At 39.1% G+C, this 25,314-nt stretch overlaps 1 protein-coding gene across 3 annotated transcripts in view; it reads left to right on the forward strand.

Moving 5' to 3' along the window:
* Positions 1-24,484, forward strand: part of nsd3 (nuclear receptor binding SET domain protein 3) — a 42,975-nt gene extending 18,491 nt beyond the window's left edge. The window contains exons 15-25 of one of the 3 annotated variants that reach the window (XM_061898775.1): positions 1,971-2,117; positions 9,403-9,559; positions 10,841-11,043; positions 11,133-11,245; positions 11,321-11,467; positions 13,724-13,846; positions 15,142-15,258; positions 15,337-15,478; positions 17,329-17,435; positions 17,519-17,723; positions 20,985-24,484. In XM_061898775.1, coding sequence (XP_061754759.1) covers positions 1,971-2,117; positions 9,403-9,559; positions 10,841-11,043; positions 11,133-11,245; positions 11,321-11,467; positions 13,724-13,846; positions 15,142-15,258; positions 15,337-15,478; positions 17,329-17,435; positions 17,519-17,723; positions 20,985-21,265 — 1,742 coding nt within the window. In that variant the 3' untranslated portion in view covers positions 21,266-24,484. The remainder of the gene's footprint in view (positions 1-1,970; positions 2,118-9,402; positions 9,560-10,840; positions 11,044-11,132; positions 11,246-11,320; positions 11,468-13,723; positions 13,847-15,141; positions 15,259-15,336; positions 15,479-17,328; positions 17,436-17,518; positions 17,724-20,984) is intronic. The other 2 variants (XM_061898784.1, XM_061898793.1) reach the window with 2 other exon arrangements.
* The last annotated feature ends 830 nt before the right edge of the window (positions 24,485-25,314 follow it).

A 25,314-nucleotide genomic window follows, 5' to 3' on the forward strand; every position in this document is an offset into this window, starting at 1 on the left:
GTATGTCATCAAGTAATTTCTATAATTTGCTATGATATGATTGTCTTTAAAAAGGTTAAAAAAATGTATACATACATTTGAAACAAATCTGTTATTATTAATTAGTATTAACATATTTTTTTATCCTTTTAACATATTTTTAATTGTTGCTACTTTTTGTACAATGTACTTTTTTAGGTTCTTTTCAAGTATTTGCAGACGAATAATGAATTTTCAAAATTTTAAATCACTATCAACAAATCTAGTATCTTTTTCTGGTGTTATTATAAAAGGTACTTGTGTTTAGAGATTTTACTTCTGTTCCTCAATGTTCCTGACGAAAGAGCCGAAGCAAGCATGACGTCACACCTGGTTCGCGCTGTTGCTCTTGTTTCTCTTCATAAAAGCCGCCACTGTCCTCTTAATATTTGCACAATCCGTAGATGGCTGTCCGTGGGTATATCTGCAATATATATACAAATCACGCCGACATTGCAGAGATGCTGACAACCCTTCAGACAATGGCGTGCGTTTTGCTTACATCCGGTTTCGGTAGCGCGGTTTTCAGTGATCAAAGTCTTTTTCCGGTGGTCAAATTTTCGGTACATCATTTGTGAATAAAGCGCCAATAATAGGCTATATATATCAATACATACGGTAACGACCAGCTAATGTTAAAGTTTTATGTTAGTGTGGTTTGGATGTGATGTTAGTTTTTCCCATTTTCACAAACACGCCGTCCGTGCCTTAAAGGTGATTGGCGAGGAATGAGTAAGTGTGGTTTTGTGTCTGGGGAAACACAGACTCTACAGAAACGAAAGTGTGTGCACGGGAGGTAAAACCTGTTGGAATTGTGCCAATGTTTGTTATAATAAGATTGGTAATACAAGTTAAAAATAACGTCGTACTTCGTACAAAATATTAGATTACTTTAATTGGTTTTCAAGTAAAAAACAAAACAAACTTATTTTTAAGGTGTGGCGGTAATGAAAATAATGTGGGTTCCTGGTTTGAATCCAGCTTCCGGCATCCTAGTCACGGACGTTGTGTCCTTGGGCAAGATATTTCACCTTCCTTGCTTCTGTTGGGGTCCTGGTTAGCGCCTTGCATGGCAGTTTCTGCCATCAGTATGTAAATGGGTGAATGTAACGTATAATGTAAAGCACTTTGGGTATCGTGTAGGTATAGTAAAGCGCTATATAAATACAGACCATTTACCATACTAGACAAAGAAAAAAAAATGGAGGCTAATTCTCTTGTCCAGAAACTGCTGTGTAAAGCCGCCCTTTCACCACATTCATACGATTTCCAACCCAAGGGTACCAAAAGTGGAGTAGTACAAATCAATTTAAAAGTTTACCTTTTTATTTAATTGTATATCATATCATTCTGACCTGAACTAAACTCTACTGCATGGTTGTAACAGAATTTTTGACATTAGTGTTCTGTGTTTTTGTTTGGTGCTGTTTAACATGACTATCATGGCTGCTAAATGTAATGTGTTTTTTTCCACCTAAAAAATTATAAGTGGGATGGATTATCTAGACTGAGGGAAAAAAACTATTTTACTCTCCTTAAAAATCACTTGTCCAATTCTGATGTAAATTGACGCCTTTTTTAAAAAATGTTGAGTGTATTGTCCAGCCAGTATGTGTTGGGACAAACTGTTTGACTTCTTTGTATGTGTTGGTGCGTGTGTGTGCGTTTGTGTGTGCTTGTGCGTGTGCGTGCGTGTGCGTGCGTGTGCGCGCGTGTGCGCGTGTGCGCGCGTGTGTGTGTGCGTGTGTGCGTGTGTGCTTGCGTGTGCGTGCGTGTGCGTGTGCGTGTGTGCGTGTGTGTGTGTGTGTGTGTGTGTGTGTGTGTGTGTGTGTGTGTGTGTGCATGCGCGTGTGCGTGTGTTTTTTCCTCTTTTTTGGGTATTTTCTCTTTTTTTTTTTTTTTTGGAGTTTGACTGCGGCTCACCCCCGTCTTTTCCTGTGTGTCTTGTGTAGGGATGTTAGTGCAAGACCTTACTGACACCATATTAAGTTCATATGCCTATAAGTCCCACTACCTTCTGACTGAGTCAAATCGTGCTGAGTTGAAATTACCTATGATTCCCTCTCCTTCGTCAGCTACCAAAAAGAATGTTGGGAAAGGTAACTGAACAGTTTTTCTCTTTCTCCTTTCCCTCCACTAGTCTGTGTTTTGTATTGTGCTTGCTCCCATCATGATCAGTTTCCCCCTTTTTTGAATGCCACTTTTTAATTTCAATGCCTTCAGGTCTTCATTGACTGATTCAAGCTGCAGTTAATTGCCATGCAGATTTGTGCATTTTAAAACTATCACCAAAGCCTAAATCCCTTTTAATTAACATATAACACTGGGCCGCATGCAAAAAAACCAGTATACTTTTGTTCAATTAATTTCAGAACATCCTGTTGGATTGAACAAAAGCAAATGTTCATTCTTATTTTATTATGACTTAAACAATTATCTATGGCAGGGGTGTCAAAGGTATGGCCCGCGGGCCGAATCAGGCCCTCCAACAGGTTTCCTTTGGCCAACAAAATGAGTTTGCTAAGTATAAAAATGAGCTGAGATTTTTGAATGAAAGAAACTGCTGTTTCTAAATATGTCCAGTGGATTTCGCCAGAGCAATTCTTTGTGTCCCCTACTACACGCATGATTTCCGAGGGGGTGGACCTATGTTAGGATAGAGGCAACACTTCTGTGTTTGGACACTACCTACTTACGCTGCTCATTAGTGATAGTATACAAATTGATAATCTGTGCATTTCGTTTTGTACTTCTGACTGGAGACACATTTTCTGGGCGCACATAAATATTCTGAAATAATATGTATCCCCTTCTTACTTCACGTGTGATAAATGAAATGAGTCAAAATTCACTAATTTTGCTGTAGACAATGCTACATATAGTTGTGGTCAAAATATTACATACACTTGCAAAGAACATAATGTCATGCCTGTCTTGAGTTTCCAATAGTTTCTACAAGTCTTATTTTTTGTGATAGAGTGATTGGAACACTTGTTGGTCACAAAAAACATTCATGAAGTTTGCTTCTTTTATGACTTTATTATGGGTCTACTGAAAATGTGACCATACATGCTGGGTCAAAAGTATACTTACAGCAATGTTAATATTTGGTTACATGTCCTATGGCAAGTTTCACTAAAATAAGGCGCTTTTGGTAGCCATCCACAAGCTTCTGGTTGAATTTTTGACCATTCTTCCAGACAAAATTGGTGCAGTTCAGCTAAATTTGTTGTTTTTTTGACATGAACTTGTTACTTCAGCATGGTCCACACATTTAAGTCAGGACTTCGGGAAGGCCATTCTAAAACCTTAATTCTAGCCTGATTTAGCCATTCCTTTACCACTTTTGACATGTGTTTGGGGTCAGCAGATTTGGTCGCATTTTCAGTAAACCCATTATAAATTCATAAAATAACCAAACTTCATGAATGTTGTTTGTGACAAACAAGTACTGTATGTGCTTCAATATGTGCTTCAATCACTCTATCACAAAAAAAAAGAGTTGTATAAATTATTGGAAACTCAAGACAGCCATGACATTACGTTCTTTACAAGTGTATGTAAACTTTTGACCAGGACTGTATGTACAGAATAAACCACGATGTTGGTACATCAGTTGAGTAAAATTAGTAAATTACATTAATTTCATCTTCTGACATATTACAATTTAACACCAAAGGGAGCACTTTAAAACTCTGCCAGACTCAATTCCACCTATTTGACTAATGAACATTATCACATAATTTATTCAAAAAGTATAAATACCAACAAATGAAGATAGAATACAATTAACTGCAACATGTAAGTGTAAAAAACATGATTTTTACATTTTCAGATTGTGATTGGTCTAACATTAAACAAAAAAAAGAATCTATAGTTATCTTTATTTTTAAGTTATCATGCCATTATTTTACCAGTCATGCCGGGTTGGGAATAGATGTTCCTTCATGTGGCCCCTGGACTAAAATGAGTTTGACACCCCTGATCTGTAGTTAGCAATAGATGCTAGGTTTTGATTAATTATCCACTAAAATTAACAAATACCATGCCACAAATAATAGAAAAAATAAAACAAATAATTTTCTCTTTAGGAAAATATCAAAAGTATCATTTAACCAAATAAACACCATACAAGCAAAACCTACAGGGGAACTGAATATAGGGCTGGGCGATATGGCCTTTTATTATTATCTCGATATTTTTAAGCCATATCACGATACACGATATATACATATTGATATTTTTCCTTAGCCTTAAATGAACACTTGATGCATATAATCACAGCAGTATGATGATTCTATGTGTCTACATTAAAACATTCTTGTTCATACTGTATTAATGTATGCTCATTTTAAACTTTCATGCTGTCAAGCACTCTTCATTCTCTAGCGGGAACTTTTCAAATGATGCTACAAATTAGCAGTAGGTGCTACTTTTTGTAACAACGCTTTTGCCGCATACTTGTTCGACATATTCCCGTTTGAAGCCAAACCCCCGCCAGACGATGGACACCGTGCTGTTTTTCTTAGGAATGAATTCTTCCTTCATTTGTTACCAGATTGGCACCATTTTACTCTCATATTACCACTCGCACCACTCCGCTAGCATCACAGCTAATGTTACCCATGCTGTTACCTCTCATGCGAGGGCGTATGACACGACAGTATGTGACGTATGTAAGAAGGTGCGCTTGTCTCTGAGAAGGAGAGACGGGAAAAAGTGAGAAGAGCCTGCAGTGTAATGCCTGCAGCTAAAAGCAACTGTGTGACAACGTATACTCGAATATCACGATTTAGTCATTTTCTATATCGCACAGAGACAAACCCGCGATATATTGAGTATATCGATATATCGCCCAGCCCTACAAGAATACATACATTCTAACATGTAAAAATCGGTTTGTTCTTGGTGGCTAGCAATTCAGCTAATAGGAGTAATCGATTCTACCTCTAAAAGCGTCAACTATACTTCATTTATGCTCTGTGACCTGTATGATAACCAAACTGCAGCTACATTATTATTGTAAGATCGAACACAGAGGAACTATTTTACTAGCGTAGTAAAACATCGGTGTGCGAGAATATTAGCCATAAAAGCTAGCTACGGCAAGAGATAAGCTAGCTTCTATGTCTGCACGAAACACGTGTGAGTTTGTAATGCACAACACTATGCGATAAGACACCATTTTTTCAGTCAGTACAAATTGAACAACCATTGCAGTATCTGTAACGTATTAGCCCACATTTCATGTTTTGTTTGTACACAGCTAGCAAGACAGCGTATGCTGCCTGTCATGACACACGCAACACATCATGCGTGCATCATGTTCAGTATAAAGTGTGACTCACTCGATGGACAGTTGTCTGTCTGGTCCATCTGGCCCGCAACTTTTTTTCCGGTTTATTTGACCAAGCACTCCATTTATGTGGAAATAGCATGGCTTCAATGCGATTTTGTTATCCTTATAGCCAGACCTATGTTTATTTCTGTACCTGACGGTTTCATCCACAACTGTTGCCTTCCTCAGAGGTTGCAACATATGGCAGCACGGTGGAGGGGGGGTTAGTGCATGTGCCTCACAATACGAAGGTCCTGAGTTCAATCCCGGGCTCGGGATCTTTCTTTGTGGATTTTGCATGTTCTCCCCGTGACTGCGTGGGTTCCCTGCGGATACTCCGGCTTCCTCCCACCCCCAAAGAAATGCACCTGGGTGTAGGCTGATTGGCAACACTAAATTGGCCCTAGTGTGTGAATTTTGTCTGTCTTTCTGTGTTGGCCCCGCGATAAGGTGGCAACTTGTCCAGGGTGTACCCCGCCTACCGCCCGAATGCAGCTGAGATAGGCTCCAGCAACCCCCGCGACTCCACAAGGGACAAGCGGTAGAAAATGGAGATATATATATATATATATATATATATATATATATATATATATATATATATATATATATATATATATATATCTCCATTTTCTACCGCTTGTCCCTTGTGTATATATATATATATATATATATATATATATATATATATATATATATATATATATATATATATATATATATATATATATATATATATATATATATATATATATATATATATATATATATATATAGAAAAGGGTACATTGCATGTTTTGTATGGGAATAGAAGTTCCTCCATGTTGCCCCTGAGCCAAAATGTGTTTGACACCCTTGCTCTAAAGTCACAGTAAAGGCCTGATTGGTGGATTGTTGCAAAGATGGCTGGCCTTCAGTAAGATTCTCGCCACTCCACAGAGGAAGGCTGTAGCCCTGACGAAGTGACCATCAGGCTCTTGGTCACCTCCCTGACAAGGGCCTTCTCCCCCGATTGCTCAGTTTAGAAGGCCGGCCAGCTCTAGGAACTGTCCTGGTGGTTTCAAACTTCTTACATTTATGAATGATGGAAGCCACTGTGCTCATTAGGACCTTTAAAGAAGCAGATATTTTTCCATATCCTTCCCCAGATTTGTGCTTGAGACAATCCTATCTCAGAGGTCCAAAGACAATTCCTTTGACTTCAATCTTGGTTAATGCTCTGCGTGCACTGTCAAGTGTGGGACCTTATACATAGACAGGTGTGGGTCTTACAACATAATGTCCAACCGACTGAATCTACAACAGATGGACTCCAATTAAGCTGTAGGAACATCTCAAGGATGATCAATTGAAACCGGACGCACACCTCACTTTTTGCCCATTTCAAAGGCTGTGAATACTTATATACATGTGATTTTATTTTTAAGTGTTTTTAATTTTTTTTTAATACATTTGCAAAAATTCCTTTAAAAAAAACGTTTTACATTGTCATTATGGGGTATTGGGATTATGAGGACAAACATGAATGTATTCCTTTTTGAAATTAGACTATAAATTAACAGAATGTGCGAAAAGTAAAGTGCTGTGAGTACATTTCAGATGCACTCTGTTACAGCTTATTTTCTTTAATATTTTTTTAATTTTACAAACATTTATAGGTGTAAAAAATTTTATTTTTGAAATGAATAGCGATTCTAATTTTTAACAATTCTTAATGGATTCCAAAAAAATCAAAAATCGAGAAGAAAAAAAAAGTTTTTATTTATTTATTTGTCTTTATTTTTTATTTTCTTATTTTCTTGTCCAGCCACTCACGCAAATCTTATCGTTGATGTAGATGCCCACATCTGCTGTGCAGTTTTACCTTACAAAAGCAAAGTGGTAGATATTTCTCTTGTTTGCTTATTTGTATTGGACTTAACTAAATGTGTGGGTAGAATTGAATTAAACAAACCAGTTTTCTTTTAGGTAATACAAACATTTATCAGAGGTGTTTATCAATTTTGTGAAAGAATGTAGTTAATCACAGAACTGGCAACCAATGTTATTGAAAAAGTATTGATTTTGAATCAAGAATCGATTCTGAATCAAATCATTACCCCCAAGAATTGAAGATTTACAGCCCTAATGACATTATTATTTAACATTGTAATTATTATGCACTATGATCATCTGTGGGAAAATATACTGTATTTTATTATTAAAATTATATGCTGTACTTAAGAAAAAATTATTAAATAAGGTTTTCTCGCCAATGTTTGACATATAATAACATCCAGGTACTTGACTTGACAAAAGCACCAGCTAATAGAGTTGCACACAATATATTTATTCAATTCTATTTTATTCTTATCTGCAAAGTTGAACAACTTGCAGTAGTTTGCAAAAAAACCAACAATGCAAACATAATTTAAACAAAATAGCTCAATACAACCAATAGTACACTCACTACTTAATATTTTTGATATTGTTAGTGCTGTTAAATGTGTACATTTTTTAATCGGATTAATCACAATTCCATTGTGATTAATATGAATAAATCATAATTGCAGTAATTACTTGGGTTAATGATATAAATGAAAACACCCCAAAAAACACTAATTGAATGCACGTAATTAATTTTTTTTAAACTTGCCATAAGTTAAATCTAAAGTACCGTCTGGGTGTATTTTGTAGTGAAATTTGCCAATGGGCTCACCAGTCGGAGTCTCCTCATCTTTACACTGACTTATGGCTTTACCTGTTCACTGATGGTCAAAATGAATGATTGATTAATGACTTAAAGCGTTTCTTTTGACAGACCTAATTATTATAATAAATATTTTTAATTTTTGGAAATATAATTTACAGTGGGGGTTGAATAGTGTTGCTGTATATTTGTAAAGGTGGTACAGAAAATACAAAGCAGCGAGGCATTTGGCATAACTGTTTATGGTCACTCATGCAAGTCAAAGTCCATTTGGATTTATTCAGACAAAGAGATGATTATTAACTGTTTCTGGTGTATGCAAGACTTGTACCACTCACTCTGTGGTTTTTGCATGAGGCCCATTGTAAAACTATCTATCAAATAAAGTGTCTCTGCTGACTCTTAATTGGTCAGATTAAGTACATACGGGTCCTAATGCTGGATGTTCTGCGTTGGTTCATGCTCTTGTCTGTGGTTTGTGGAGGTGCACTGCTTCTCTGCTTGAGCACTGTTTGCTTATTTGATTTATGCAAAAAGACCATGTCCAGCTTTTCCTTGCTTTTTACCCTGACCCCAATTTTTATCAAGTTTTATTTTAAACTAAAATTGTCAGATAAATTGACGTTTTTGGCTCACCTTCCATTTTCTACACCTTTCGGACCTGCCTTGGATGGAATGAAATTGCATTGTACAGACTATGCCGAGTTGTCAATAACCTAAATAATGACACTAAAGTTGTGATTTTGACACAAAATTGGCACTAAAGATTCCATACAAGCTCGTCTATGCAAGGTGCAGTATGTGTGATGGGGTCAGTTTGCTTAATTGGCAGGACTGCATGCCTGCTCTTTTGCCATTGTTTTCCCCAAATAATAAATCCCCGAAATGTTTACTTACTGGCTGATTGGAGCCCCGTGCTGCTCCTGCATGTGTATCCCATTGACTGGTACACTGAACACTGGTACAGTGCTCTGAATCTGATTGCCAGACACGCTGTAACTGATTTAAAGTAATAACATGAAGCAGCCATTTTCAGCCTCTTCCTCCGCAGCATAGTTGTCATTGGAGCCCTCACAGGAGCCTTGACTAGTTCAAAATAAAGATCAAAGTTACAAAGTAGCTTCTTTTTTAACAGTTTTCTGGTAACTAGATGTTGTGTTTTTCTTTTTGATTTACTGTAGAATGTTCGTAGGCTTGTCTGCAAATGAGATTCAGAGTTGGTCCAGTTTATGAATTCCCTTTGCCTAATGATACCCTCCTCCTCTCTTTGCATACTCATTTCCCACAACAAACACACATACATCCAAACACACTCATACTCATGCATGTGTCCATCCATCCATACATACAAATATAGGAGGCAAGTTGCTGTGCTGCGACTCCTGCCCTGCTTCCTTCCACCCGGAGTGTCTGGAGATGCAGATGCCGGAGGGGTCATGGTCCTGCAGCGATTGTAGGGCCGGGAAGAAGCCTCACTACAAACAAATTGTCTGGGTCAAACTGGGCAACTACAGGTATGGGCAAATGAAATAAGTTTTAATTCCTAATGTGTTTTGAATCTCCGTATAGTATATTAATACGTTAAATACTCTAATGCTTTCAGTCTATTACCGGTAACTACCTGTTGCCTATTGTAACCGGGTGAATAGTAGCAGGTACTCACTGTGGTCTCTAATTAGCGCCTGGATTAAAAAACATTGGCTTTAACAGCTGTGGCTGCAAGCAATCTTCCGATGCAGTTTTTTTCCTACCCCAAAGAGATGGCAATGGCTGCATCCCCAACGTTATATTAAGGGGCTCCTACTGCTCCTACAAAATCAAGTTGATTTCTTTAAAGTTATTTTCTTTTTTATATATGCCAAATCACAACAGTATTTTGATATTATAGAAAGAATTTTAAGGACATTGTTCGGCTTAGTGCATGGGTCGGGAACCTTTTTGGCTGAGAGAGCCATACAAGCCAAATATTTTAAAAAGTATTTCTGTGAGAGCCATATAATATATTTTTTTAACACTGAATACAACTAAATGCGTGCATTTTTAAGTAAGACCAACATTTCTAGAGTATAATAAGTCTCTTATACATTTTAATAACATTGTTATTCTGAAGCAAACCAACGATAAATAAAATAATTCTTACCGTTAATGCGACTTCTTGAACAGGTGCGGTAGGGACCAGATGGATGGATTAAAATGTATGAGAATTTTTCTATTTTGAACGTTATTTTTGACACTATGATTACCAGCGGAATTATTCATTACTTACCGTGTTAAGCAATGTCAGCTAAGATTCATCTGAGAGCCAGGTGCAGTCATCAAAAGAGCCACATCTGGCTCTAGAGCCATAGGTTCCCTACCTCTGGCTTAGTGTGTTGTCCATCTTCATGTTCGGAATTCCGGTGTTTTCTTAGTGTAAGTGTGATTGAGGAGGAAGCGCACCTCAAAGCTATCAAACCAGGGAAAACACAGCCATCAGAGGTTATAATTACCTTTGGATGTGCTTTAAAAATGTTTGTGTGAACCCCATACTTGTTACACTTGCTGCACTGTTGTTTACAGCGAATTTATCAGCGGTAGTTTGCTCTTTATCGCTATTACACCATTGGTTCTGTTGCTGCTGTGTTGTGACTATGTGATCAAAAAGAGTTATGTTCTCCTGTCCACTTTCTCATATTTAAAATTAAAACATCAAGTTGTTATGTATGTAATGGGTTGTATGTAATGAGTTTTCAAACTTCTAAAATTATTGTTTGTTGGCAATTAATGCTCCAACTTTGTTTTTTTTCCTCTTGTAGGTGGTGGCCAGCAGAGATCTGCAACCCTCGTTTGGTACCCTCAAACATCCAGAGCCTTCGCCATGACATCGGTGACTTCCCAGTCTTTTTCTTCGGTTCCCATGACTACTATTGGATCAATCAGGGCCGTGTCTTCCCTTATGTTGAGAACGACAAAAACTTTGTGACGGGTCAGATCAACCTCAACAAGACCTTCAAGAAAGGTAATCAGTACAAAGCTACCGAATTGCTCACTTGAAGACAGATAACAGAATAGATTTCTATAATGTTGTTGGCTTTGTTGTTGTTTTAGCCCTAGAAGAAGCAGCCCGGAGATTCCAAGAGCTCAAGGCTCAGAGGGAGAGCAGGGAGGCTCTCGAGCAGGAACGCAACTCTCGCAAACCGCCACCCTACAAATGTATTAAGGTAGTACCACATAATTGGAACAAGACTATAACGTGTGAATCCTTCTTTTGCTGATGTTGTCATTTCTTGTGACAGTCCAATAAACCGGTGGGGAAAGTGCAGATGCACGTCGCAGACTTGTCTGAAATCCCACGCTGCAACTGTCGGCCAAAAGATGAGCATCCTTGCAGTCTGGACTCTCAGTGTCTCAACCGAATGCTGCAGTACGAGTGCCATCCTCAGGTTTGTTGTTCATTACTATGTGAGGTATTTAATAGTGAAGTTAAAGGGAAACTGCCCTTTTTGGGGAATTTTGCCTATCATTCACAATCCCTATGTAAGACAAAAACAATTTTTTTTATGCATTATAATTTGTAGAATACTGCAAGTATGCAGTGGCTAACAATGCAGCTAATGGGAGTACTTTATTGTGCCCATAAAGCTCTCTAAATAAACACCTAAAACCGACAACAATACTCAATTTAAATTTCGTGACCTAGCCTAGTTTTCGCTTATTATAAGCGGTAACATTAAAGAACTACTTTTAGCGGCGCCAGGATCAACAAGAGCTAACATGTAAAATGTCCTTGAAACCCATGTTTTTAAACATTTTTGCATCAGGGCAGCACGGTGCTACAGGGGTTAATGCATGTCCCTCACAATACAAAGGTCCTGAGTTCAATCCCGGGCTGGAGTTTGCATGTTCTCCCCGTGACTGTGTGGGTTTGGGATCTTTCTGTGTGGAGTTTGCATGTTCTCCCCGTGACTGCGTGGGTTCCCTCTGGGTACTCCGGCTTCCTCCCACCTCCAAAGACATGCACCTGGGGATAGGTTGATTGGCAACACTAAAAAAAAAAAACGGCCCTAGTGTGTGAATGTGAGTGTGAACGTTGTCTGTCTCTGTGTTGGCCCTGTGATGAGGTGGCGACTTGTCCAGGGTGTAAGCACCTTCCGCCCGAATGCATCTGAGATAGGCTCCAGCACCCCCTGTAACCCCGGAAGGGACGAGTGTTAGAAAATGGATGGATGGATGGATTTTTGCATCAAAATATCACTTCCGTTTTTTTTTTAATTAAATATACAAAAATATGGTCCAAACAAAATGTGTTGAATGCCCGACTTACCCGCAGATAGCTGCTGTTCCTTTTGCACACTGAATTGCAGGACAGGGAGACGATCAGGAGTACCAAAACAAGCTCGCTAGTTAGCATCATCGAGCTAGCTTACTTGTGTCGCCTCCATTCACTCTCTGAGCCACAACGCCTGTCTACTTTGCTGCTAATCATATTTGGATGATTACAATCCGAACACTGTTAGTTCGAACTATTTTTCTTTCTAGAGTATGTATTATTAGCCAGCAAGACGGTATATTTTTGACATGTTGTTTTTATTTTTTATCTCTTATGTCCATAAAGTGTTATGTTGCACAACTTCCAGATTTATTTTGTTTATTTGTTTTTTTTTTTCTGCCATCATTTCTTTGTTTATAATGCTTGTGTTGCTTTCATATGTACATTCAGTTTCTACTTGAGGTCTATGAAAAAGTGTTTTTATCTGCAATAATGTTTTTTCTACAAAGGAAATCCTTTAGAAAGGGTTGTTTGTGTTTTCAAAAAATCTTGGTTAAAATATTTCTGTGTAAGTACTTTTGGAAAATTTTGATCATATTTAAAAATACCACAATAATAATGATAACCGTGATAATTTTGGTCACAATAACTATAACAAATTATCGTACCGTGACCTCCCTGTTTAGCACTGAGCAATTGGTCTACATAATGCTTTGTTTCACTAAAGCTGGATCTGTTTAGCACACAGCTTCTAAAACTTGTAGATCATCCTCCATATATTCAGGCAAAAAAAAAAAATGGTTCTGCATCATTATTTGTCTTAAAGTAGTGGCCGTTGGCACTCACGAAGTATGCCAGGAGTAATGATTGGTCCTGGTTAGTGCCTTGCATGGCAGCTCCCGCCATCAGTGTGTGAATGTGAGTGTGAATGGGTAAATTTGGAAATACTGTCAAAGCACTTTGGGCTCCTTTAAAAAGGGGTAGAAAAGCACTTTACAAGTACAACCATTTACCATTTATTTTTACCATTTAGTAGTACTAGTGTTGTTTTTGAAGGAAATAGCGACTGTTGTGAAATTAACACACCACCGTATGCTTAAAATGAGCAAAATACATAATTAATAAAAGTTCGTATTAATGTGCCTGTTACTACATTACATCTATACTTACAGTGTGTATATAAAGCATTGTTGGAGGTTTTTGTATGTTTTGTAGAGCGCCCTGTTGGCAGAATAGATTAAATGATGTAATGACTCCTATTACCTTTATTGTTAGCTGATTTTTGCGAGTGTTTATTTTTAAGTTAGAATGCATTAAAAAAAGGAAAACATGTGGGCTTGTGTCACATTAGGATTGTGAATTATAGTCTAAATTCAGGGAAGTTCCCAATTAAGTGTCGCCTTTAAACGTATTCACTCTTGTCAAACAGGTCTGCCCGGCAGGAGACAATTGCGAGAACCAGTGTTTTTCCAAGCGTCTCTACGCTGAGACCAATGTGATAAAGACAGATGGCCGTGGATGGGGCCTCATGACCAACCAGTCTCTGAGGAAGGTGGGTGTCTAGAGAGTCTTGCCTAACTGTCTCATCAAAGCATTTTGATAAGCTTTAAGTGCAAGTTGTCAAGTGAAGGAGATTCAATAATGTAGTCTTTACACAGACATGGCAAATTGTATAATCAATTTTAAACCAAAGTAACTTTGTAGCATTTGGATGTGTAATGGATTTAATGTTAGAGATTATGTCTTGAGTCTGGAAGCAATGGAACCTTAATAGATGACTGTATCGTAATAGTTTCACAACTTGCCAGCAAGCAGTCTGCCGTCTAAACAGGCTGTCATGGAAATTTGCAGTAACAGAAACTTTAAACAGGTTTTTGGCTTGCATTGCGCTTTTTTGTCACACTTTTTGAGTAAGTTTTTTTCAATAGAAACAATGATAATATTCTTATGTGTTTATGAAAACACATAAGTTACACTTTTTGAGTATTTTTTTTCAATAAAAACAATGATAATATTCTCATGTGTTTATGAAAACACAAATAAATATGTTGTTGATTTGCTATAACTTTATAATAAGTCAATTTACAATAGGATATTCTTAATAAGTATAACATTTCATTACTTTGAGAATTTTTTTTTTTTTTTACAGCTTTTATTTGGGGGCACCACACTCAGATGGTAGAACGGCTTGGCCAAAAGGCTTGGTCGAATCTAGCTTCCGCCAATATAGTCACTGCCATTGCGCCCTTGGGCAAGACACCACCCCATGTTGGTCCCAGTGTCACCCTCACTGGTGTAAATGCAGCTTAGATGTAGATAATGGGTCTCTCAATGTAAAGCACATTGAGTCACGAGAGAATAAGCCAATAACTCACTTCACTTCACATACTACAATAATAAATCTGTGAGGATATAAATAGACAAAATCTAAAATATATATGAAAATGATGACTAATGTTTTAGTACAACTTTTTTTTAAATATTGGAATATTATGTTTAATATTTAACAAAAATATATTTGGAATATTACAAGTTTTTTGTCAAATCAAATGTTCTAAAATGATTCAAGGCTTTAAAGAACATTCCTACATTGTGGGTTCTTCCGAGGATGTCGTAGTCGTAATGGTTTGTACAGTCCTTTGAGACATTTGTGATTTAGGGCTATATAAATAAACATTGATTGATTAATTGATACATGTCATACCAGCTCATATGGGATGGCACTGTATAACAAATATGGACATATCCTTTCATGAAAAAAAATAATTTCCATCTGTATCTTCTACACTCTTGCACAAAATTCCTTTAAGTGCTAAAGTAAAAATAAAGTATTTATATTTTTTGCAGGGTGACTTTGTGACTGAATATGTTGGAGAAGTTATTGACCCGGAGGAGTGCCAGCAGCGAATCAAACGTGCCCATGAGAACCACGTAACCGACTTCTACATGCTAACCCTTACAAAGGTTATAAATGAAAACACACACTGCTTTAAATACACCGCATGAACCTCCATTGTCTTATTGTCATTACTTTGCACATAGGATCGTGTGATAGATGCTGGTCCCAAGGGGAATTCTGCTCGGTTCATGAACCACAGCTGCAGCCCCAACTGTGAAACCCAAAAGTGGACGGTCAACGGGGATGTCCGCATTGGACTCTTTACTCTATGCGACATTGAGGCTGGTGAGTGAATCTAATGAATTACGTTTCTCAGTATCAAACTAAGAAAATACAGGTTGATGGTCTACCTGCTGGCCATTGCTGCCTGATGCACCCCCACCAGTGCCTTTGCGCAAGTGTGTTTGTCTTAACACTTCTGTGTGGAAAAAGGGTTATAAGCTGGGGATCACTAGTTATTGATGTGTCACTCCTTTAACCCCAGTACATCTCCTGGGGACGGAGCAATGGCAGGAATCTGTCCTTGCATCCTTCTCTGATGCCCTAGGTATTATTCAGCCCCCAACTCCTCTGCTTCCTCCCTAGCCACAGCCAGCAGCTTCCCTTCTTTGCTTCCTCAGCCAGTTCTTTAATGGCTTTTCGATGCACTACTCCAGCAGCCAATGTCGCGTTTAGGTTTTCCAGCCAGCTTTTATGCGCTCTTCCGCCAGGTCTGCACACTTAAAACGCTTCCACTCGTTCCCTGCCTCCATAACCTGCTCCATGGGACAGTGCGTTCCACTAGCATGATGATTTTGCGTGACTCCGACCACATAATCAAATGTTTCTACAATCTACCTAGGGATAGGGAATTGCTCACCCAGGTGGACACTTATAGATCACTGGCTGCTGGGTGAGAGGAGCCCTCCTGTCTCTCTTTGTTGGGTTGGTCTTTCCCGTTGTTGTAAACAGAATGGCAGGTTTTGCTGGAACACATGGTCTATTGTTGACCTCCTCTCAGCAAGCAGGCCTCTGCCACCTGTGCCAATTTTATAAGCACTATATTGTGTCACCACTGATAGCGGTCTTGGGATAGTGCTGTCTTGCAGCCCAACAAGATGTGCTGGAGAGTACAATGTAATTACAAACTACAATAATTCTCAAAAAGTTAGGAATAGTATACCATACTCTCACAGTCGTCCTCCGACGAGCTTCCATAGGAGTCTCCTATCATTCCAGTTCTCCATACACCATTGACAACAATATAAGACTATTTTTTTGCGGGGAAAAAAGTCAGAAAAAGTTGCAAACCGTGCAAACCAGCAGGTGGCATCAAATTATTTTTCCTCAAGCAAGCTTGAGCTAAAAAATAGTTCATAAAAATGTTTCTAGAAAAAGAGAGTTGTCCTATATTCCAGTCAATCCATTTTCATTATTGTTAATATTATTATTATTGTAAAGGTCATATGTTTGATAAAAGCCTCCTATTTGTCTGATTTAGATGTGATCTGGTGGACCTGATGAAGTGTGACCGTGCTCCTGTTCAGATGATTTAAATCAGGGGTGACCATTACGTCGATCGTGACCTACCGGTCGATCGCAAAGGGTGGGTCAGTCGATCACCAACCAGGCATTGAAAAAATAGATCTAAAAAATTAGGGATCATCAATCTTCATGAAGACATCACTTTTGTCACTTGGTTGACATTCAAGGCACCGAAGGATCTTGTGAGATGACGCTGGCTGCTGCGAGCTCAGTGTGAAGAAAAAAATTATCGTCAGGAAGGCGAGAAACACTTTTTAATTCAACAGACTCTCGCGCGTTCCTGCCATCAAAAGCATAAAGACTGTGACCGCACGGTTCCTGTCTTCCCAATAATAGTGCTGCTCCAGCCTGCCTGCGCTAACAAAATACGAGTCTCAGAAAGGTAGCGCACACCAGCTAGAAAAGTACAGAGTTTGCCGTTAATGTATTTCTTGTCAAGGATATGAGTATGGAAGCTGGACAAATAAGATGTCAAAAACCAACCACTTTCATTTGGTATTTACTTTTTTCACATCCACAACTTTGACTTGGTCATTTAAAAAGTAGCTCGCCTGCTGAAAAAGTGTGGCCACCCCTGAGATAAATTATATGCTTCTTGTCTTGTCCTTCAGGCTCAGAGCTCACCTTCAACTACAACCTGCACTGCGTAGGCAACAGAAAAACATCTTGCCACTGCGGATCAGATAACTGCTCAGGTTTCCTTGGAGTGCAGCCAACTGTAAGCACATCTATCTAGTTCCTGCCATTCGTCTGGTGTCTGTTTTTTAGCATGTCTTTATTGTCCTGTTCTCTTTCCACCAGAGCGCCGTGGTGATGGAAAAAGAAGAGAAGGCAAGGAACGCCAAGCTGAAGCAGAGGAAGCGGAAGATGCGGCTGGAGGGCAAACACATGCACGAGTATTTCTGTTTTTTCTGCGGAGAGGGAGGGGAGCTGGTGATGTGCGACAGGAAGGACTGTCCTAAGGCGTACCACCTGCTGTGTCTCAACCTCACCAAGCCACCATACGGTGATGATAAAACTGTCTTTAAATGAATACTCTGGTTTTCATGAAGTGGACAACATTTGAAATGTGGCTGTAATATATACAGGGAAATAATCTGGAAAAATATTCAGTTTTGATTTTGATTGATTGATACTTTTATTAGTAGATTGCACAGTTCAGTACATATTCCGTACAATTGACCACCTTGTTTAAGTCGGGGTCCACGTTAATCAATTCATGGTGCAAATATATACTATCAACATAATACAGTCATCACACAGGTTAATCATCATAGTATATACATTGAATTATTTACATTATTTACAATCCGGGGGGTGGGATGAGGAGCTTTGGTTGATATCAGAACTTCAGTCATCAACAATTGCATCAACAGAGAAATGGACATTGAAACAGTGTAGGTCTTACAGTAGGATATGTACAGCCAGCAGAGAACATAGTGAGTTCAGATAGCATAAGAGTAAGTAAATACATTAGAAGTACATTTGATTATTTATTTACATTAGGTTATTTATAATCCGGGGAGATGGGATGTAAATGGAGGAGGGTATTAGTAAAGGGTTGAAGTTGCCTGGAGGTGTTGTTTTAGAGCGGTTTAGAAGTAATATAGAGATGCAATTAGTTTTACACCTGTTGGGAGTGCATTCCACATTGATGTGGCATGGAAAGAGAATGAGTTAAGACCTTTGTTAGATCGGAATCTGGGTTTAACGTGGTTTGTGGAGCTCCCCCTGGTGTTGTGGTTATGGCGGTCATTTACGTTAAGGAAGTAGTTTGACATGTACTTCGGTATCAGGGAGGTGTAGCGGATTTTATAGACTAGGCTCAGTGCAAGTTGTTTTACTCTGTCCTCCACCCTAAGCCAGCCCACTTTGGAGAAGTGGGTTGGAGTGAGGTGGGATCTGGGGTAGAGGTCTAAAAGTAACCGGACTAGCTTATTCTGGGATGTTTGGAGTCTAGATTTGTTAGTCAGAGTCAGATATTTTGCAAAATGCGGCACACTACTTAGCTGCAACCAGCAGAGGAACTGTTAATTCACTAGCTGTGGCCTACACCATTACATCCTTGTGGGTGATCATTGTGATCAATACAACACCGGCTTGGAAAGATGAGTTCAGAACATTCCAAAATACAAAGGTTGCTATCACATAAGAAGTCACATTTTTAGTGACAATATTGATCCCCCTGATAAAGAGAGATCGTATCGTCTTTTATTAGGGATCTCGAGATTTATATATTAAAACCAACAGGTCGCGCCAAACTACTGAGGGAGACATTTACTTCCTATTTACACACACACACACACACACACACACACACACACACTAGTGACCCGTAGACTAATGTTTCGAACAGGGATTTATGCTGCTGATTCCAATACTGACCATTCATAATTGAGATCGTCCGATACCGATCACACATATTAACTGTCAATTTTTCAATTTATAAATGGTGAGTACTATTGACAGTTTAATATCAACACAATATTTAAACTTTTACCTTATTTTCTTTTACTACATACAATTGTTTGAGCAAAACAAAGTCAATTGTACACAAAATTCAAACCGATTCAAAAACTATTATCTATTATTCATTGAAATAATTGAAGCCCTTAAAGTCCTTTCCTGAAATCACAGGAAAATAAAACTTCACCAAGCCGCCATACCCTGATGATAATACTGTCGATATTGGTAACAATATTTACTGATACTACCTTTTGTAGTATTGATATTTACTGATACTACCTTTTGGTGTTGACACCACTAGTTTATAGATTGATCTGCCGCCCTCTTACATGTCATTTATTGACAGCAGTTACTGCTACATTATCCATTCTCCAACTCTTAATAATGTACTTGTTAATTTCCTGTTTATATTTACTTACTTTCTGCTGCAACGTGGTTACGTCTACACTTAAAGTTTACTAAGCACTTATTTCTTCATTTGTTTCCAGCTGGCTTACAGCTAGCCTAGCTATTGACATGCCTTCTCCTGCTTGCTCTCATGTTTCTTAATGATACTTAAGATGTTGAGAAATGCAGTTCATTTTGCTGTAATGGAGGTGTTTATTATTATTAGCTTAGGGGGGACATTCCACACTGTCTATTGTTGCGCTTCCCAAATATTTTTTGTTATGGTCCCTGCCCCCAGGAAAAAGAAAACATTTCCCCCTCCACTCTCCAATGTGACTATAGATAGTATAATTTGTCTATAAACTGTATAACTGTACCTCTGCCTAACAGTTTAAGCTTATTAATATTAAAGGAAACATCACACCGGTCTTTCCTCGTCTCCCACCGTGGTTACAATGAAGCCAAGTGCTACATACGCTTCACTATATTCTGGTATGGCAAAAAAAAAAAAGCATGTTACTCGAGGTCACACGCACCCCCCCTGGCGTCACACCACGCCCCCCAGGAACTATTTGAGAAGAACTGCTCTATGGAGACACACAATCAACTGTGAGCTTGTCAGCCAGAGGACTACAAATTAATACTAAAATAGCCAGAGGTGATCAGCATTAATCGGAAATGGCGATCACATACTTTTTCATAAAAATTGGCCGATCGATCGGCACATCCCTCCTGGAGTCACAGAAACCCACTGCAAAAAAAAAATCATAACACCATATTATGCTAATTTTTAAATTACTTTAATCAATAAAGGTCGGTAGGTAGGTAGGTAGGTCTTTATTTTCATTGCACAAGTACAACAAAACTTAGTTTTCAGCAAAAACCCATTCAATATTAGACAAACAAACTGTACCGGCTTACAGAAGAGGAACGCTGATGGGTCGCCACAAGGCGCCCTGTAAAAGATGGGGAAAAAAGTAAACCCTGGGGAAGGATGAGTAAAAAAATACACTCTACACTGGGCTCATAAGGGGGCCCAGTCTGGAGTGGGAAAATACCTCCATAGCAAAGCAACAGAGGGGAGGGAGTGGAGGCCATGGTAGAAGGCTGCAGCTCTTCAGACGCTGCCCATCCGTCCATCACCCCGAAGGGATTCGCGTCGAGGGCGTTGGATGGGGGTGGGGTATGTGTGGCGTATATCATCAAACAACTGTGAGCTACGAATCTGACAGTTGATATTGGGGAAAATAGTATTTTTTTGTATATGATTTAGTTTTAAAGTTTGTTTAAAAAACATTCCTTGAAAAGAGGGACCTTTTTAAACTCCTGTCAATACACTAATTAGTTCTCCATCAAGGAAATTTACTCTTTCTTTATTGCCAATCCTTATTTGAACTCTTCTTCCTGTCCACAGGGCGCTGGGAGTGTCCGTGGCATGACTGCAGTATCTGTGGTGCTCAGGCCTCGTCGTTCTGTGACTTCTGTCCTCGCTCTTTCTGCCAAGACCACGAGGCAGGTGCGCTCACCGCTTCCTCACTGGAGGGCCGCCCTTGTTGTTCCAGCCACAACCCCCTCAGTCCCTTGGGCTCCACCCAGCAGCAGCCGCCCTTACCACCTTCCGGTGTGAGCCCCGCCACAGTCAAAGAGGAACCACAGAGAGACGATGTGGCGCCCTCGTTACCTCATTCCCTGTAAAGTGCCCTCCTGGCACTACATCCTGCCGCCTGGGCTGCGTACGAACACCTAAAGGGAATAAATTGAACGTTTTTGTGTGTGGGGACCTTCACAGCAAACTCCGGGATAGTGATTGTGGCGAGCGCAGTGCGATTGGAGCTCCCCCAGACGAGAACGTACACCGCCCTCGCCATAGAGCACCACTAACAGCTCCAAAATCCCAGACCAACGCCTCATTTTGTTCCATCTTCAGATTTTAAGTGTTGCGGCTGGCACTTAAAAGGGGTTGAGGTGGAGGAAGGGGACGCCATGTTGCTGCTGCTGCTTTTGTTTACCTGCTGTACGCTGTATGGGTAGTGTATCTTTCTCACACACACACACATACACACACACACACACACACTTCCACTGCCACTCCTCATGTGACCTGTCATTTACGTCGGTCTTTGCAGAACAGGAGGGGCAACATTTTTGTGCAATTTAAATTTTTAGGACTACACTACATTCCAACATTCCTTTAGTCATGGTTTTTGATATACTTATAGATGAATATAATTATATATGTATCTATGTTTGTTCATGTTTACAGGCAAGAATTTCCCTCACGTCATCTCGGTGAGTAGTGTATTTCTTTGTTAAGGTGTTGCGCAGACCTCCTTGTGAAAATTGTCCTATTAAGGTGAAATACTGTATAATGGTATATAGCGTACTGGTATGACATTACACAAGTACTTGTGACTTTTGGTTTGTCCTCACTCACATGTACATAATTGGAATCATATTGTAAAGTACTTACCAACAGGCAGGGAGGGGTGTCTCCTGGCCTCTACACTTTTTTTTTTTTTAACATGATAGTACTTTTTTTTTGGTAATGGTCTGTTCCACATTTTCTCTGAGCCGGCGCACGTCATAATGGTAGAGGAAAGATATTCAGCCTATTGAGGTCAGTTTGGGCTCTAGGAACTACTGCCCACATTCAGTCAAGTTTGTGTACTGTGACTTTTACCTTTTTTTTTTTAGGGGGGGGGCAAAACTCTCTGAAAAGCACTTTTTAACACATTGTCGCTACACTATTAGTTTAGCTCATGCAATTACAGAAATGTATATTAAAAACATATGTGTTTTTGAAAATGGATACCTCTTCATCTGGTAGTGACATAAGAATTTAAACCTTGTTGTAATCTTTTTTTTTCCTCAGTCTGAAAAAAAAAAAAAAAACCTTAACAAAAAAATAGCCCCGCTTCTCTTATGGGTGAAAATAAGAATGATTGCCAGGCCAGCCTCTTACGTTAAATTGTTTGAATGGATATTGTGACACACAGTGGGATACCACAGTCTAGTATAATGTACAAAATACAAACTGTACAGTGTTTTTAATGGCTCATCTGTCCAATTTTTTTTTTCTATTTATTGCACCGCATTTTATACCAATTGTTTTTTGGACATTAGTGCAGTAATCTTGACTCCCTCGATCTTGTTTTAAAAAAAAATAAAAAATGGGGGGGTTGGGGGTTAACGTAACATGGCTTTGTTTTTCTACATCGGTGTAATGATTCTACATTTGGTGACTCACTGTGTTTTGTTATTCAAAGCAGTGCGAAGCAGTTCATTATTGGAATGTTTTAGCTCCAACGACAGAACGCTTTCTGTAGTTTTCATGGCTTTAGCTTTGGTTGTCATCATGCCTTGCTAATCTGTTTTTTTTAATCTCCCAAGGTGATCAGTGCCAATGCAAATTAATTTATTAAGGCATCTGCAACCAAAAATGCTCTAATTATCGCCAAGGTGTTTATTGACTTTAACCGCAAAGACATTTACTGTAAGCCGGCGACAATTGAAAAAGGTTGTTCATTTTGCAATTTAGAAACGTATTACACATAACAAATTATTCAACAAAAAATAACTTGTAGTGCTTGAAACAGTGGAAATTAAAACTCTTTGACCATGTGATCGTTTATTAACAAGAATATTGTACAACATTGCATTAACAGAACATTGTAGACCATGCATTAATAGCAACAGAAGGTATTAATTGGAGCATTTGTGCCAATTATGTAAAAGAAAAGTATAGGTGTATACAATATTTGGGCAATAAGAACTGAGAAAGAGTTATTATATTTTTCCATGTTCTTTTTGCAATTAAAACGCATATTTCGTCTCCCTTCGGTGAACACTTTTTCCTCCCACCCTGGGCGCTCACATTACCCACATTGCAGTAAGAAATGTTATTACCACACCATAATAGACATCTGTCGTCACAGCACTCTTAGTTTCATCCTCAAATCTCTTAGTCATGTTACCACCAGAACTTGAGTTTTGTTATTTATTCCTGTGTTGTTTAGCGTACCCAAGATTTTAGTTTTTGGTTTACTGGTGACTTAGAACTGGCACGACTGATTATTCTAGCTCAACTACCTACTTCATGCCATATTCCTTTATTATAATTTCTATATAAAGGCAGCAAACCAAACAGCCTTCATTTTATTTGCACACGTCGATTGCGTGACGATGTTGCCCAGTGCCATTTCCCTCTTTGCTGCAGATGCAGTTGGCAGTATTAGATGGCTCCATTTGTGTGTTGTACCATTACATATGTGTATAAAAAAACCCAAAGTGTTTCATTTATTAGTGCCATTTTTGTGGCGGGAAAAACAACAGCATGTTTGTTCCCATGTAAGTGACCCTTATGCATCCAGGATTTTTTATTATTTTTTTTCTCACAATTTGAATACGCCATCCGCCTAGTGCTTCAAAAGTGCAACTTTGCTGACTGTTGTTGGGTTTTTGATTGGCAGAGGAGCAAAAGTGTCGTACTTATGAGAACTTGACCTGCAAAGCACTCATTCTTTTTTGTAGTAGGATTACTTCAGTTATTAACTGGGGTCGTATTTATCTCTCTTGGTGTTGCTTCAAATAAATCGTGGATGAACACGACCACCTTGTTGATTACTGTTCAACCTGTGTTACTGTATATTGTTGACAAAATCTGTAAATAGTCTTGCATTGTATTTGCATAGAATCATGTTACTGTGCTGTGCTATTTTTTTCTTTTTTTTGTTTGCTTGTACAATTCCGCTTCTAAATGTGTGTGACTGTTGAGAAGACACTCTTTTTGTACATGGCTGTCTTTTTATTTGAATATATAAATTATGTCCTTTTTTCCATTCAAAGGTTGAGTTGGAAGAGTTCAGACATGCCTGAAATTTGACTTTAATAAAGCTGTACTCTTGTCTCAGTGAAGTATTGTGTGTTTAATGTAGTTTGCCATAAACAGTATGCGGTTGTTTAGGGCCGCTCGGTTGGTGAGAGGCACATTATGGGCGGTTGTAAAAGTTTGATGATTTTTTTTTTTCTTTCATTTAACTTATCAGTTATAAAATACGACATCATATCAATCAATCAATGTTTACTTATGTAGCCCTAAATCACTAGTGTCTCAAAGGGCTGCACAAACCACTACGACATCCTCGGTAGGCCCACATAAAGGCAAGGAAAACTCACACCCAGTGGGACGTCGGTGACAATGATGACTATGAGAACCTTGGAGAGGACCGAAAGCAATGGATGTCGAGTGGGTTTAACATGATACTGTGAAAGTTCAATCCATAGTGGATCCAACACAGCCGCGAGAGTCCAGTCCAAAGTGGATCCAACACAGTAGCGAGAGTCCCGTCCACAGCGGAGCCAGCAGGAAACCATCCCAAGCGGAGGCGGATCAGCAGCGCAGAGATGACCCCAGCCGATACACAGGCGAGTGGTCCATCCTGGGTCCCGACTCTGGACGAGCGGCCCATCCAGGGTCCCGACTCTGGACAAGCGGTCCATCCTGGGTCCCGACTCTGGACAGCCAGTACTTCATTAATGGCCATCGGACCGGACCCCCTCCACAAGGGAGAGTGGGACATAGGAGAAAAAGAAAAGAAACGGCAGATAAACTGGTCTAAAAAGGGAGTCTATTTAACGGCTAGCGTATACCAAAGAATTTTAAGGTGAGACTTAAATGCTTCTACTGAGGTGGCATCTCGAACTGTTACCGGGAGGGCATTCCAGAGTACTAGAGCCCGAATGGA

The sequence above is a fragment of the Nerophis ophidion genome, linkage group LG01 (genome assembly GCF_033978795.1).
Source record: "Nerophis ophidion isolate RoL-2023_Sa linkage group LG01, RoL_Noph_v1.0, whole genome shotgun sequence".
Classification (NCBI taxonomy): Eukaryota; Metazoa; Chordata; class Actinopteri; order Syngnathiformes; family Syngnathidae; genus Nerophis; species Nerophis ophidion.